Source organism: Mandrillus leucophaeus, unplaced genomic scaffold (genome assembly GCF_000951045.1).
Source record: "Mandrillus leucophaeus isolate KB7577 unplaced genomic scaffold, Mleu.le_1.0 Scaffold202, whole genome shotgun sequence".
NCBI classification, from domain to species: Eukaryota; Metazoa; Chordata; class Mammalia; order Primates; family Cercopithecidae; genus Mandrillus; species Mandrillus leucophaeus.
The window spans coordinates 4815870-4832860 of NW_012102055.1; the positions used below are offsets into that span (position 1 = coordinate 4815870).

The window sequence follows — 16991 nt, forward strand, 5'->3', positions numbered from 1 at the left end:
ACGTCCTTTTCATAACCAAAGCAGCTATTTTGTTCTACACAACGTTAACTCCAAAATCAGATTCTTTTTTTCTTTCTCTTTTGTTTTTTTTTCCTTTGAGACGAAGTCTCACTCTGTCACCCAGGAGGCTGGAGTACAGTGGCACAATCTCAGCTCACTACAACCTCTGCCTCCCAGGATCAAGCAATTCTCCCGACTCAGCCTCCTGAGTAGCTGAGATTACAGGCACCTGCCACTATGCCTGACTAATTTTTTGTATTTTTAGTAGAGACGGGGTTTCACCATGTTGGCCAGGCTGGTCTTGAACTCCTAAACTCAGGTGATTCACCCGCTTTGGCCTCCCAAAGTGCTGGGATTATAGGTGTAAGCCACCGCACCCGGCCCAAAATCAGAATATTAACCAGAGTAAACAGAGTGTGAAAGGCTTTCTTTTTTTTTTCCATTTTTTTTTCTTTTTAGCAATAACATTTTTTTCACATCAAGTGTTTTTTCAGTAATTAAGATCAAAATTCTTGTTATTTGCAGGGATTGGCATTGCCTCCTCTTATGGGGCTGGACTCAATTTGACCTTCTCTGTCTGTCCATGGCCGCTGATATGGCAGAGACAGGAAAATGTGTTACTAGGATGTTTTCAGACATCACTTCTCACAGCAATCACACATCTAGACTGGGGAGTTTATTTCAGTTTGGCTCAGTTTATTTTAATTTAAGGATTAGGTTGTTTCTCAAAGACTAAGTGCCTGTTGACTAGACTCTGCCAGAGGGCAGGAGGCACTACGCTGTTTTTTTTTTTTTTTTTTGAGCTGGAGTTTTGCTTTTGTTGCCCAGGCTGGGGTGCAATGGTGTGATCTTGGCTCACTGCAACCTCCACCTCCTGGGTTCAAGCGATTCTCCTGCTTCAGTCTCCTAACTAGCTGGGATTACAGGCATGCACCACCATGCCCAGCTAATTTTTGTATTTTTAGTAGAGACAGGGTTTCACCGTGTTGGCCAGGCTGGTCTCGAACTCCTGACAGGCAATCCGCCCACCTCGGCCTCCCAAAGTGCTTACAGGCATGAGCCACCGTGCCCAGTCGGGAGCCACTAAGCTCTTTACTGCTGAAGTCTCCAGGTCAGCTGAAGCCACATAATAAATGGCCTCAGGAAGGGAAGGCACTTCCAGAGGAGGAATTCAGTGCTGCTTACGAGCAGGAGGAAAGTGAGGGCTTCACTGAGAATGGGACCAGTACCTGGGAGCACCTCACAAGAGGATGCAACCTGCCTGCCATAATTTGGGCAGGATCACTTGAGCCTGTGTAAGGAAATGTGCTGCCCAAAGAGAGGAGGCTGGTGCAGAAGCACAGCCCCCGACACACACACACGCGCACGCACACACACACACACTCATCCCCAGGGAAGCACACCTGGTCTGGCCTAAAGTCAACCAGTTTGGAGGAGTAAGTATCAATGCTAACATGTTGGCCAGAGGTGAAGTCGGCTGATAATTACTTTTCACAGTTTGCTTTTTGGTAATTGTGGAGTTGTTGGGAAAAATCATTACACCTACAAAGCAATATTTGGCAATAGCATAGAAAAGATACCATCAGTGTTCATGGTAGACTGGAGGGCCTGCTGTCCAGGACTGTTTAAAGATCCAAGGAGATAAAGTATATGGAAACCTTATAAACTATAAAGCTTGATACCAATATATAAGGTACTTAGAGGAAAACTCCAACATTGATGTTTTGCAGCTGGGAAGGCCAAGATGAATTTCTCCGTTTGTTCCAAAATGCAAAGATATTGGATGTTTTTGTTTCTATGCTACTCATCTATGTTCTTGGCAATTGGTAGTTGATTTACCCAGTCTTACAAGAATATTTGTGACATTTTTTAGTTGGTTGTTATTATATAAATATATTCAAGTAAATAAAATGATTGGATTATTGGTTCTGGTGTTTCACACAGCACGCATATGCAAATATGCATTGCACAGGAGAATTCACGAATCAATAAACATAGGATTTGCCATAGTGGGAAGGCTCACTGAAAAGTGTTGTTGAGAATACAGATAGTGACTACACATCTTCGCCCCCAATGCCTGGCAGCACTCTGTTGATTTGGTGTTATCAGTGTAGTAACGAGAGTACTAGAGTCATTTGGAGTCTTGTTAAAATGCAGAATCCGGTTCAGTGGGTCTGGGGTGGTACCTGAGATTTTGCATTTCCAGCAAACTCCCAGGGGATGGGGCTGATGCTGCTTGTCCTCAGACCAGAATAGAGGGATAGAAGAAATAATAATTTTAGGGGTCTTCTATATCTGTGCTAAGCACCATACATACATATTTCTAATCCTCATGGCAACCCTGTAAATTAGGATGATGAAAACACTGAGGCAGAAAAAGTGAAGCATGTGCCCACAATCATTCAATCAGTAAGTGACAGTTGTGGGAGTTGAACTCAGGCCTGCCTTAATGCCAAAGCCCATATTTTCCCACCATACTATTCAGCTGCATAGACCTTAGGGCCCAACACATCTGGGTTTCGACCCTCACTTCGCCTCCATTAGCTCTGCGAGGGTGTGCTAGGGACCTCACCTGTCTGCGTCATCATCTGCTCCTGATCCACAGAATGAGGAAATCACGGCTTCCTCCCAGGGCTGTTGCAGGCCCCACACGAGTTACAGTGCCTGCTGTAATTTAATAGTAGTTGCCCGATGATCTTTGTCCCCTCCCCTTTAGAAATCTATGTATAGAGCAAAGTTAAACAAAATAAATCTAGACTGTACATGTTTTAAGTCTTGGGTGAAGCATTTATATCGAAGATGATGGCTTTTGTTTGTCTGTTATGCAAGCTTTAGAATTGAGGCCCCTTTCTTTAATAGGATATAAGTGAAAAGGCATCCCTGTGTGAGTGTGTGTGTGTGCATGTGTGTGTGAAGATGCTGGGATGCACCCTGGTTGGCACAGTGGGAGAGGATGCATATACAACATCTAATTTTCTAGTAGATCAAAGCCTGAAAGCATCCATTAACCAAGGACAGGTGTGGCTTCCTGTCATATATCATTAAGAAAAATCCAAACCAGTCACATGATATTTAAGCTCCAGGTACTGCATTGAGCAAGGTAAAAGCTTAACATAAACATAGGTTGGTTTTGTTGTATGCAGTTTTCCCCCCAAATTGTCTGAGGAAAGTAGATTTTAATTAAGTTGGTCCGGCTATACAAACGTATATTTACAGGCTAGTTTGGTGTTACAAGGTTCTGGTTCCCATTAATCTTCATTTGAGATTATCATCAGGGTTGCCGCCCTGCCAGGTCACGCAGCAGCTATTACAGACACAGCCATCCCCTGCAGTGCTGCCTGCTTCATCTCAAGCAGACACAAGTGGCCAAGCAAAGGTGGTGCTCACAACATTTGAGGACAAATGAAAGGTCTCATGGAAGGAAGAGGTGATCTGGGCCTGACCCCCAAGAAAGAGCAGCCTCCTGGCTTTACCTTAGCAGAATAGTACCATGTCAAAACATTCTTGTTTTTTTTTTTTTCTTTTCATTGACTTACTAATTTGTCATTCATTGTTAACAGCTTCCATGGCTCCAAAATTCTCCAGTCATCCAGATTTAATCTGGTTTATCCAAGAATGTTGCCTAATTTTACTGTAAACAATAGGTTGTTTGGTATCATTATTCTTGCCATTGGAAATTCTCAGCATGTCTCATGATGACAAAATCCAGGCAGGACTCCAAGTTTTGTTCCTTAGTAGCACCTTCCAGCCACAGTGGCCTCCTTTATGTTCTTCATCCATGCCAGACCCTCCCCACCCCAGGGCCTTTGCACCTGCTGCTCATGCTGCCTGGAAGTTCCTTCCCCTCATGATTTAACCCCTGGCCACCATTAGATCTTCAGTCAAATGCTGCCTGCTCATGAAGCCTTGTCTGGTCACCTTCACACTCAAACATTCTTTATTCTCCTTTCCTGCTTCACTTTTATCCATGTCATGCATCTCCTTCTCGTAGATTCTGTAAATTGTGTATTTGTTTATTATCTATCGGTATCCCCTGACGTGGAGCTCCATGCAGGTAGGAATTTCCGTCTGTTTTGTTTCCAGCCCCTGATGCAATGTCTGGCACATCGCAGATGATCATAAACATCTGTGGAATAAATGAATGAATAATTATTTCTTTGTAAGACTACTATCACCACTGGAAAAAAAAAAAAAACAAACCCTCCCTTTTGATTAAGTCACCATAGTTATTGAACATTCATTCATTCATTCATTCAAAAGCACTTTCTGCCGTCTGTGTCAGGACAATGTCGTGCTTTGCCCTGTGGGGAATTCATCAGTGCTTAGAGCATGGTCCTAACCTTTGTGTATGAACATGAGCAAATGTTTAAGTCTGCCTTTGCCCTTTCCAAGCAAGCAAGTCATGGCCCATGGCTGTGGCAGGCCCCTGATGCTGGCTGGGCTCTCTCCTGTTGGATCTGTTGCTCCCTCTGCCATGTGTGTTTGTTCATCTGCACATGGCACCACGTTGCTTGGGTGCTGGGGTTATTGGCATGAGGGACCTTAGACTTGCTTTCCCATTCAAAGTCCGGTCTAGGGTCCAGCAGCATCAGCCTCCTCTAAGAGCTTGGCAGAAATGCCAAATCTCCAGTTCCTCCCAGACCTCTGGAATCAGAGGATGCAGTATAAGAAGACGCTGGGTATCCATCTGTACATTGGAGAAGCTCTGCCTCCAAACACAGGAGAAAGTTTTGTCTCCAGCACACCAAGGCCAATGTGTGGGCTCTAATGGGAAGGTTTCATAAGTAAAGGCAACAGATATTCATTGAGAGCCTGCAGTGTGCAAGGCAATGGGCTAATTCATCTCAGTTTAGGATTCCACATTCCTGCCCAGGCAGTTTCGGGCCAACATTCACATGGGCATGCAGCGAATTGGTACATAGTGTTTTATATGCGTGCCAGATCTGCCAACAGAGTCAGCAATTCTGATGTAAACTCTACATACCTTTTAGCTACTCAGCAGGGCAATTGGGTCCCTACTTTGATACTGAAACTATGCTGGCTTTTCTCTCAGCCTGTCCTGAGTGTGATAATAAGATAGGAATTGTAAGTGTTAAGTATTACCACCAGGAAAGATAACGTCTGGTTGATATGGTATGGTGTCCACTTAGGACATTTTAAACAGTTTCAGCTAAAACGTCTCTATGATGAAAATAAACACCAGATAGAAACCAGACATGTAATTACAAACATTCTCTCTTTTTCTGAACAATCAGGGATGTTCTGCCGTTTACCTTGAAGTTGCCTTATGCCATTTCAACAGCCAAGTCGGAGGCTCAGCTTGAAGAACTGGCCCAGATGGGACTAAGTAAGTGTGTGCCCCCTGCCTAGGTCTATCTAAAAATGAATCCACAGAGCAGAGTCAATGGTGGGCTCAGTGAGGCTACATTGCTCCGTCAGTCTCTCCAACTTCTCCATCAATGAGTTTGGGCTACCAAAATGTTGACGTCCTCATGTAAACATCTGTAACGTGTTGATGTCTTCCTTTTCTGAGGAATCTTGCTGGGGAGAGGCAGCACTTGACAGAAAGGGAAATCCAGTGTAGTGCATCTCGCATGCATGATTTTTTTTTTTTTTGAGGGGCACATGGGCATTGATGGCACTTATGTGCTTTGAGGAATTTGACAGCACAGAATCTAGAGTAACATCTGTCCCACTTCCTCTCTCGTCATTCAGTTCTCGTCCTGCTGCTCCGGGCCATGTCCTAACCTGTCGTGGATCCCTCCTCTGGCAGCTGGGTACTTGCTTCCCCGTCCTGCCCCTTTACCGATGTCCCCTAAGTCCCCACAATTCTACCGGACAATAGTTGACAATGGATCAAGACATACAACTCACTCACTTTAACTTCTTTTCTCCATTGCCCTGGGGGAATCTATGTGGGTTTAGCTTTTGCAAAAAATGTTCCTCCTAGATCAAAAGAGGAAATTCTCTTAAGATTTTAGGACTTCACTCACTATGATACTTGACCTAGCAAATAAAAGATGTATGTATTCCTCCTCCAGCGTATTTTTCTCTTAAAGAACTTGTTTTGAAGCGAGTATCATTTCCAGGGAAGCTTCAGAGAGGAGCCTAGGCATGGCTTTGAATTCCCTTCTGCTGAAACTGCTTTTTTTTTTTTGAGAGGGAGTCTTGCTCTGTCACCCAGGCTGGAGTACAGTGTTGAGATCTCAGCTTACAGCAGACTCTGCTTCCCAGGTCCAAGTGATCCTCTCACCTTAGCCTCCCGAGTAGCTGGGGTTACAGGCGCTCGCCACCACGCCCAGCTAATTTTTGTATTTTTGGTAGAGATGGCGTTTCACCATGTTGGCCAGGAAGGTCTCGAAATACTGACTTTTGGTGATCCACCTGCTTTGGTCTCCCAAAGTGCTGGGATTACAGGCACGCACCACCGTGCTCAGCCATGAAACTTAGACTATATCTGTAGAAGGATTGCCTTCTGTGTTTCAGGCCTGTCAGATGGCAAGACTGGGTAATGGGATTTGGAAAGAGAACCCTGGTAAAACTCTCAGGCCATAGAAATGTCCCTGTTTTAAAGTCAGCACCTTCTTTTGCAGCTAAGTTCTGCATACCTTTGGAGAGAGATTAAAATACTTGCTGAAGTTAAGTCAATATTGTCAACGAGATTCCAGGCCTCTTGAAGATGTGCACCGAGTCTCAGTTCTCTCTCCTGACCTCTGTCCACATAGCTCCAGTTTGATGGTCCTGTGTGCATAGTGCTGAGTCTGAAGGACCGGAGTATCAAGGACAACGCTTGTGCTATGCCAAAGAGAGGGGAAAAGAGTTTGCTTCAGTGGCTACTAACCAGAAGCGACTAAGGGCTAATTCACATATATTCAACTTGTGATTCTCAGTGTACATATTATCCATTTTGTGTAGAGATAGCACATTTTAAAATTCTGTGCCTCAGTAAAAATACTGTTCGTCAAACTAATATTTCTCGAGGGTGTACTTTGTGGCAGACACTGTGCCCCAGACCAAGGACTCAAAGATTAATAAGATCCCCTCTTACTCCCTGTGACTCTACCCACTGCCAGTGAGATTTGTAGTTTATATGGGAGATACATACACACATGAACTAAATGTACAGAGCCTTACAAAAGTTTTACAGCGGTGACAGTATAAGTCTAAGGAGGACTCAAAGGAGATGGAAGTAGTTTCTCCAAGACCTGCTGTCCTGGCTAATAGAAACATAAGGTTAATCTGTGTGTAATCTGAAATTTTCCAGTAGCCACACAGGTTAAGTTGATTTTAATAATTTATTTTGTTGTATTTAATATATCCAAAACATAATTTCTACATGTAGCCAATATAAAAAAATTTTAAGGTATGAAATGTTTTACATTCTTTTTGTCATACCAGGTATTCAAAACCCAATGTGTATTTTATTTTATTTTATTTTATTTATTTATTTATTTTTTTGAGATGGAGTCTCGCTCTGCCGCCCAGGCTGGAGTGCAGTGGTGCGATCTTGGCTCACTGCAAGCTCCACCTTCCGGGTTCACGCCATTCTCCTGCCTCAGCCTCCCGAGTAGCTGGGACTACAGGCGCCCACCACCACGCCTGGCTAATTTTTTTGTATTTTTAGTAGAGACGGGGTTTCACCGTGTTAGCCAGGATGGTCTCGATCTCCTGACCTCGTGATCCGCCCGCCTCGGCCTCCCAAAGTGCTAGGATTACAGGCGTGAGCCACCGCGCCCGGCACAATGTGTATTTTATACTTACAGCACACCTCAACTCAGGCCCTGAATGTTTGTCAGAAATACATGGCTTGTATTTAGGTTTCATTAAATTCACAGTTTAAAAAGTAGATTCTCATAACCAAGTTCCAAAGATACTTAAACGTTTTCCAGTGACTGAACTGAGTATCAGTTCTAAAATTTAAATTGAATGACACTGAATGAGATTTGATACTGACTTCCTCAGTTGCACTAGCCGACTGCAAGTACTCAATAGTCACCTGTGGCTGTTGGCTTTCTTGGACAGTGCAGGAGTAGGGAGAGAGAAGGAGGGATGCAGGACAGATTACATAAGGCATGTGACACAGCTGTTAGCTCACAGACAAGGCAGGGCCAGGGCTCCCAAAGGGCTTCACCTCAGTCTTCCCATGCCCAGCCATTCTGGGCCCATGGGAAAGAAATACACTGCAAAGCATAGCTAGAGATAGAGAATACCTATTCCAGACCAGGCGCAGTGGCTCACATCTGTAATCCCAGCACTTTGGGAGGCCGAGGCAGGTGGATCACCTGAGGTCAGGAGTTCAAGACCAGCCCAGTCAACATGATGAAACCCCGTCTCTCCTAAAAATACAAAAGTTAGCCAGGCGTGGTGATATGCGCCTGCAGTCCTAGCTACTTGGGAGGCTGAGGAAGGAGAATCACTTGAACCTGGGAGGTGGTGGTTACAGTGAGCCAAGATCGTGCCACTGCACGGGCAACAGAGCCAGACTCCGTCTGCCTGGGCGACAGAACCAGACTCCGTCTCAAGGGGAAAAAAAAAGAATAACCTATCCCAAATGGAAATTATAACAGGCACCGCTGATCACAGCACTACCTCCCTCAACTTACATGGAACACTGAGACTCATCTGCAAGAGGAGACACAAGTAGTACGGATCAATAAGCAAGCTGCACTACTTTGCAGGGCATTGCATATTTATGAGCATGGTGAGGAGGTTATATAGGATTTGGGAAGGAAGGGCTCCAAACCACAAAGGTAAATGGTTGGGCCTGCACTGCACATTAAGCTTGCTGTGGTTTTTCTGCTGATGGAACCCATGAATGTAGTTTTCCTCCTTTGGTGGTTTTAATGCTGAATGTGTAAAACCCTAGGCAGATTGTGTAACATCCCCCAGGCCCAGCTGCTGGTCCTGCCCATCAAAGGGGAACTTCAAGGCCCGATTCCTTGACTGGCAGCTGCGCCACGGAGGGCATCCCAGGAGAAGTTGTTGGGAAAGGGTGGTGTTGCTTTGTAAGTCGGTTCAGTTTTTGTAAAGCAAGTCAGGAAGCCCCAGTGACTTTTTTTGAGCTTATATTGGAACAATTTCAGTTCCTTTTTTTCTTCCAACTTACCTGTGAAAAGGCAGGGCTGGAATCCTATGTTGGCCAAGCCATTTCTCCAGGGCTTTGAAGTGACAGGCCCCTGGAGCTTTCCTGTGAGCCCACAGCTGGGCCTGGCAGACTTTCTGCCCTTTCCAGTAAAGGAATGCAGTAAACCCGAATACAACGCACCCCCCCACCCCAGCCCGCAAGACTCGAGTTGTCATGCAGTGTGCTTTTTTTAATTTGTGAAGGAATGGTCTGAGAGTACCGTATTTACATTCTTGTGTTCACTGATAATGACTTTCAGATTTCTGGAGCTCCCCAGCTGACAGCAAACCCCCGAACCCTCCACCTCCCCATAGGCCTCTGTCCTCCGACGGTGTCTGTCCTGCCTCCCTGCGTCAGCTCTGCCTTATAAATGGAGTGCATTCTATCAAAACCAGGACGCCTTCAGAGCTGGAGTGCAGCCAGACCAACGGGGCCCTGTGCTTTATTAATCCCCTTTTCTTGAAAGTGCACAGCCAGGACCTCAGTGGAGGCCTGAAACGGCCGAGCACAAGGACTCCCAACGCGAATGGCACGGAGCGGACTCGGTCCCCCCCACCCAGGCCCCCGCCACCCGCTATTAATAGTCTCCACACAAGCCCTCGGCTGGCCAGGACTGAAACCCAGACGAGCATGCCAGAAACAGTCAACCATAACAAACATGGGAACGTAGCTCTGCCTGGAACGAAACCAACTCCCATCCCTCCACCCCGGCTGAAGAAGCAGGCTTCTTTTCTGGAAGCAGAGGGCGGCGCAAAGACCTTGAGCGGCGGCCGGCCGGGCGCGGGCCCGGAGCTGGAGCTGGGCACAGCTGGCAGCCCAGGTGGGGCCCCGCCTGAGGCCGCCCCGGGGGATTGCACAAGGGCCCCGCCGCCCAGCTCTGAATCACGGCCCCCGTGCCATGGAGGCCGGCAGCGGCTGAGCGACATGAGCATTTCTACTTCCTCCTCCGACTCGCTGGAGTTCGACCGGAGCATGCCTCTGTTTGGCTACGAGGCGGACACCAACAGCAGCCTGGAGGACTACGAGGGGGAGAGTGACCAGGAGACCATGGCGCCCCCCATCAAGTCCAAAAAGAAAAGGAGCAGCTCCTTCGTGCTGCCCAAGCTCGTCAAGTCCCAGCTGCAGAAGGTGAGCGGGGTGTTCAGCTCCTTCATGACCCCGGAGAAGCGGATGGTCCGCAGGATCGCCGAGCTGTCCCGGGACAAATGCACCTACTTCGGGTGCCTAGTGCAGGACTACGTGAGCTTCCTGCAGGAGAACAAGGAGTGCCACGTGTCCAGCACCGACATGCTGCAGACTATCCGGCAGTTCATGACCCAGGTCAAGAACTATTTGTCTCAGAGCTCGGAGCTGGACCCCCCCATCGAGTCGCTGATCCCTGAAGACCAAATAGGTAAGTATCTGCTTTTTTAAAATATAAAATCTATTGTAACTCTGTCCGGGCAGTGCCACCTGTGTTTGTTATTTTTGATGAAGTTTACTCCATCAGAACAACACCCAACTCCACCTTCTCTCCCGGTTTGAATGGAAGAATCAGTTTCTCAAAGTAGGTGCTAACTGCCAGGCTCAAAAATGTTTTTGGAGTGGCAGATTGGGACTGCAGAGTGAGTCTATTCAGGGATGGAGTTTGGCCCTCTGTGGGTCCAGCTGCCGCCTGCTGTGGTAACGTGTGTCTGTTACACGGGCTGGGCGTTTCTGGAAGTGTGTTTCTCTGCAGGCTATGCATACATACAAAGGTATTTTTGTTATCTTCTGAGAGGCAGTGGGTATTTTGTTCTGCCTTGGTTGCAAAGGAAACTTTTTATTGAGCTGTATGTAGCGTATGTTCAGAGAGCACAAAACTCAGGTATGCATTGGAATGAGTTTCCACCGCGAGCTTACCTGTGGGACAACTACCAACCCCTGGATAAGCAGAACCTGACCAGCATCTGGCGAGCCTGGGACCCCTGTTCTCCCTCAAGGGAACCATCCTGCTGGCTCCTCATCCCATAGACTTTCTGTAAGCAGCACAGCTTGAGAGTAAGCAAAAACTGAAAAAGACAGGTTTGTTTTGTGTACCTTTAAAATAAGTAACATAGTTTGGAGGTCACATGAAAGGTGTTTTCTCCAACGTCAAGGGGAAATACTTTCTTTATAATCTCATTTAAAGGATGAGTTGCTAATAGTTACTTCGGCCAAGGCAGATTTGAATTTGGCAAGCAGTCTTTTTTTCCAGGGTGAGAATGTTGAAGCGTTTTTTGTTTGTTTGTTGTTTTTAATTTTAGAAGGTTGACTCTTGAAGGTTAATTTCAGAGACTTTATTCACTAGGCAGCAGGCGCATTTGGAGCTACCAAACATTTCCAGGCGGTTCAGAAGCTAAACCCCAATTTTTTCTTTCTGATTGGTTCCATTTGTTGAAAGTAGTAAACAGTGTGTGATAGAGGACTCTTTCTCTCTCTCTCTCTCTCTCTCTCTCTCTCTCCCTCTCCCCCCTCTCTTTTTTCTCCTTTAAGTGATTTTCAGCAGCTCTTTGATTTTCTCACAAAGGAATCAAAGCCTTGTTTGTTTTCTTGTGGTTTGACTGAGGCCAGGCCTGGTTGATCAGGGCGTGGTTAAAGCTGGGGTGTTGCTGGAGTGAGTGGCTAAAGGAATGTGCCCTTGTGAGGTGCCTTCTAATTGAAAAAGACGTCAAGGAGACGGCAGAATATCCATGCAGGCTGCCTCTTTCCCCATCCCACCAGAGACCCGCTCTCAAGGGAGACCACATCAGACTCAGTATTAACAGAAACCCAACCTGCAGGGGAAGCTTCCTCTTAGGGGCTGGGGTCGGAGGGGGTGCAGCCAGGCAGGCGCTGATGTCAGGGCTGAGCTATGTGGCCATCGGCGCCAACCAGCCCACAGTGCCTGGCCTTCCCTCCCTGCTGATGCTGCAAGCACCAACCCAAGTTAGTCCCGGGAAGCTCTTCAGCCAGCTCCTTTTGTAGTTAAATTTGGATATGGTACTTGCTCTTAGAACTCAAGGACTCACTCATTTTCTCCAAAAACATGCTGAAAATTATATACTTCACTACTCTAGAAGGATGCAGCTTTTAATTTAAAATGATTTATGGAGCTTCGAGTACGAGCCCGGTAGCCTGTCCAATCTATTCCAGTGGATCCTCACCTCACCCCAGTGAACAGGCATCGGCATCCCTTAAGGATTGGAGGAAGGCAAGGAGGGCCGTGCCAGGCCATGCCATTTGTCCGACAGCCACACTCTCTAGTAAACTAGCAGGTGCAGTGTTTGAACTTCCGTCGGATCAGAAGCCCACGTTTGCCGAGCTCACTGTTCTGCTGCTGCTGCTTGTGCTTCTACTTTCTCATCAGTAGTTCAGGGGAATTGTAACCGCAAGGCCGACCCTGTGTTGAGGCAGCTCAGAATAAAGCTCTCTGTTGAGGTACGGGTATGGCCTCCACAAGCATTGCCGTGCTTTTTCCGTGGGTTTGTTTGGTTTGGTTTTTTTAAACTTTTGCACTAAAAGCAGTCAGTTCCTCCTGTTTCTTCACCAGTTCCAGCTTTCACTATACTTTCAAAGCATCATTCTGTTTTGAAAGTATAGTGAAAATGTTGGACCTTTGAAATAAAGAAGGTGAGTGGGAGCAGAGGTCAACCTGAGAAACGCATCACAAGTCCAGGTGGAAGAAAAGAGGTGACCCTAATTATTAGAAAACCAGTCCCCATAGAGGTGCACTTTACTAGATGAGGCCTCTGACCAGAACATGGACTTAGATAGCCCACTTGTCTAGGTGGGCTTAAAAACTTGTCTATGTCTGCTTTAGAAAAAAAAAAAAAAAAAAAAAAAAAAAACCCATTTTTATCCTCATTTCCTATAGCTTCTGAAGAAGATAGCTCTGAACTAGAAGACAGAATTCTAATTTAAAGCCTAGATTTATGCAACATCCTGAAGTCAAGAAGGTAGGAGGAGATATTACACTGGTTTAATCCATGTATGTTAGAGCAGTCATTTTTAGGTGAAAATGAACCTATGAATGCATGCACATGTATCCCTTTAGTATGGGGAGATAATACTCATCTGTCTTCTTCAGAGAGTGGTTATTCCGTTGCATAGAGAAAAGCTAATGAGAAAAACAAATAGTTCTCACTCACTTACCTTTTGCCCATGTGCTGGTGTCACTATCCCTTCTAGCACTTTCTGGACAAGTGCAAATGATAAACAGTGAATCAATCTCAAAACTGAAAAATTGCCCCTGTAAATGATTATGTCCTCTCTTGGAGAATTTACATTCTATGTAGACTACCCTTTGGAGCATTTCCAACCAAAAGCCTAGCTATGCAGAGTTTCCTGAATACATGTTCATTGCCTGGCACCAGCTTGGCTCTCCTGGTTGGAGGATGAAGCCAACGCGGGTGAGACAAGGGCTTGTTCCCGTGTGCGCCAGCTCTCTATTCATTCCAGGCCACATACTGGGCTTCCCACCCAGAGAGCCATCACCTGCTCTCACCCCTCCAGAGTGGCACGTGGAAGAACAAACAAATGCTTTAATAAGAAGAGTGCAGTTTGGGGGCCCTACTTAAAGCCTTGGGATCAACCACTTCATGGACAGTGTACTGCGCTCATTGCTGATGAGTCATGCTATAGGATCTAGATGGGGTGAAATCACTTCCTGCTCCAACATACGCTCCTCACTGGTGGGTGTTCACATCCCACCACTCTTGCTTTAGTCTTTTTCAACCCATGGGGGAAATCCATCCAAAGTTTCGGGTAGAGAAATCTTCATTTTGCAGAACTTGTTGCAATGGTGTGGTTAGTGTTCTCATTTTGGTAAAATGAAGTTTATTTCTGACTTGATGTCAGTCTTGGGAAATCCCTCTGTTTTCAAGGCTTGTGTCAAGAAAAACGAAATTCATCCAACTCCAAAAATGTTAGTAATCTTAAAGTTTCTATTTCATTCAGATACTCTCCACAGACTATCAGCAGTGACACAAAAGAGCCAACTGTTCATATTCCTAAAAGTCAGTAGTGGAAAACAAGACGGTACTGTGTTTATTTAAGTGCTACAAACCAAAATGTATGGTTTCTCCAAAGAGCAATTTAATGATTTGAAGAAAAAGTATCCTTAAAATCAGTTTCCACATATTTCAAAGATCACTTCGATTTACGTATCTGAGTGTTTTTTGTTTGTTAGTAGAGAAATAATACGGAAAAGACACCAGAGTATAGCACACATAGAAAACAGAATTGAAATGATTCCCGGGGAGTTAAACAATCACAACTACTCTGGTTCAGATCTGTTTTTTGTTTTTGTTTTTTTTTTCAAGTGAGTATTTAAGCTGGCTCTAGCTTCAATATCTAGTGTGACTTGTTTTGTTTTTAACTTCTCAGGTCACAGTTTGGTTCAAGCCCCTGAGTTATCTGGATTATTTTTTAAGATAAAGAGCTATTCTGGGGCCGGGCGCAGTGGCTCACGCCTGTAATCCCAGCACTTAGGGAGGCCAAGGTAGGTGGATCACCTGAGGTCAGGAGTTTGAGACCAGCCTGGCCAACATGGTGAAACCCAGTCTCTACTAAAAATACAAAAAAATTAGCTGGGCATGGTGTTGGATGCCTGTAATCCCAGCTACTCGGGAGGCTGAGGCAGGAGAATCACTTGAACCCGGGAGGTGGAGGTTGCAATAAGCCGAGATCATGCCATTGCACTCCAGCCTGGGCAACAAGAGTGAAACTCCGTCTCAAACAAACAAGCAAACAAAAAACCAAAAAAGCTCTTCTGAGAGGTGTAGCCAGGGAGACATGTTAGTGCCAAACAGAGATTAAAACCTTGAATCTTCTGACTTCTGATCTAGTACACGTGACCCTATCGCCTGAGGGAACAAATGTCCTTGTAGAGTTAACAAGAGGCAGAGAAAAAGAAGAAAGATTGTGGTATGCAAAAGGATACCTATATTATTTCCAAAAATTAATTTAAATAGCAAACCACGATAGAAAGCACCTGTTTTTCTCCCGTGGGACATCCTTTGTTGAATAATTTTTACTTTAGGGCACAAAATGGGGTCAATTATGTTACATCAACCAAAACAAGGTTGATACCCCTGGAGTTGTGACTGTCTGCCCCGGAGCCCCCGACTCCATGACAGCCTGCACAAGGGGGCTGTTAGCTCAGTAATTCAGAAAGACTTTGCTCACAAGGTGGGTGGGGGATGGCATCACAAAATAAGTCACACGAAGATGTCTGCTCCAGAATATCTTCTGACCATACTCGTAGAGTCTTTCTACCTCCCAGGCAGGAAACCTCACCGGGTAAAAGAGGAATTCGTGTAGGAATTGAGGAATGTCACCCAAAGGACACCTAAAATGCTGCATGAAGTTTGTGGCAGCCTCAGGCTCTTTAGGGCACACCTATGTTTTCCCACCCCTCCACTCCAGCCAAAAGGAGGGTTCCCACTGGACGCCTCTGTGAGGCCAGCACTGCATAGATGCAGCCCTCCCTGGTGCTCAGGTCCTACCCACAGCCTTGTCTCACTAGCTCAGTCTCGCAACAGGGCACAAGTGGTGTAGACACAGCCCCCACTCTCTTCTCGCAGACACAGTATCCACTCTGGAGCTTCTCAGTTATTGTCCAGGCCTAGGGGATGTCATAGCCGCCGCCTCTGTGGAGTCAAAGCGTGCGAATTAAATGCATCCCTGTTTTTAAAAGAGCCAAGTGAGAGCACTGGTAATCGCTCCTCGTGGGCGGCCCTTTATGGTTTACAAAGCACTTTGATGTGTAGAATCCCCTTTAATCCTCCGAATGCCTTGGGAGGCTCCATTTATTGCCCTCACTTCTATAGATGAAGAAACCAAAAGCGTAGCAAGGTCAAGCCAAGATGCAAGCATGACTGACGTGGACCCTTGGCAGGCCTTGTCTATACTTCTGGTGGCGGGGAATTATCGCTGCCTTCCAGTTGGTTTTATGTGGCGGGAAGGTGACCTCAGAGGTGAAGGCACATCACACCAGAGGGTCCTGCTGTCTGCATGACTCATCACTGACATTGTTCTCCTGATCCCCTGGCCAAGGCAGGGTATGCCAGGTTTCTGCCCTGTAAAGTTAAAGATTCCCCTCTTTCCACACTCTGTTCTTTGGAAGCAAGTCACTTAGCACTGCCCACACTCAAGAGATGGAGTGGAATTAAGCTCCACCTCCCAGAGGTGGGAGGATCTACATAAATTATTTGGAATTCTTCCATAAGGGAGACTGGTCTCTTCTTCCCTGCTTTCATTTTTCCTATCCTTTTACTAAAACACACTGAAATCAGTCCGATGGAGTCCCTCCATCAAATATCACACAGAAGTAGCCCATACTTTTGTAGACTGGCTTTTCCTGAAGCCCACCAAAATGAGCGGAAACTGAAGTGGATCAAAGCCCCAGTGCTTGTTATCCTTATTTCGGCCCCTTTCCTTGCTGGGCTAATGGGATCTTCCTTAAAATCATACAGTGTCCTTTATTATGTATTATTTATGAGTCGAAGTGTGCATGGCCAACAATACTTAAAACCAATCCAGGTTACAGGACATCCCTGCGGAGTGACGGGGTGCCCCACACCTGCCTGCCCCACACCTGGGCGGTGATTTCATCACTAGAGTTACACACGTGTATTCTGCAGGGTAAAGACATCATTCCATGTCTTCTCCCAAAGGAAGAATTTTCTGTTAAACGTCACACTTTTGGAGTGTGTGCTGCATGAGGGCCTCGTGCTGGGGGCTTCAGCGGACACTAGGGACTGCAGAAACCCAGGCGTGGTTTTCAGAGGGCTTCCCCTCAAAGAAAGAAGACGAATTGACTCTATGTCAGGGCAGAGACAACAAAGAAAGCAGCGTGCTTACGAGGCATCAGATGCATACAAGTGCT

At 46.1% G+C, this 16991-nt stretch overlaps 1 protein-coding gene across 2 annotated transcripts in view; it reads left to right on the forward strand.

Moving 5' to 3' along the window:
* Nucleotides 1-16991, forward strand: part of RIN2 (Ras and Rab interactor 2) — a 258782-nt gene that overhangs the window by 221287 nt on the left and 20504 nt on the right. For both annotated transcript variants that reach the window (XM_011979525.1, XM_011979524.1), the window contains 2 exons: nucleotides 5256-5347; nucleotides 9384-10517. In XM_011979525.1, the coding sequence (XP_011834915.1) occupies nucleotides 5256-5347; nucleotides 9384-10517 (1226 nt within the window). The remainder of the gene's footprint in view (nucleotides 1-5255; nucleotides 5348-9383; nucleotides 10518-16991) is intronic.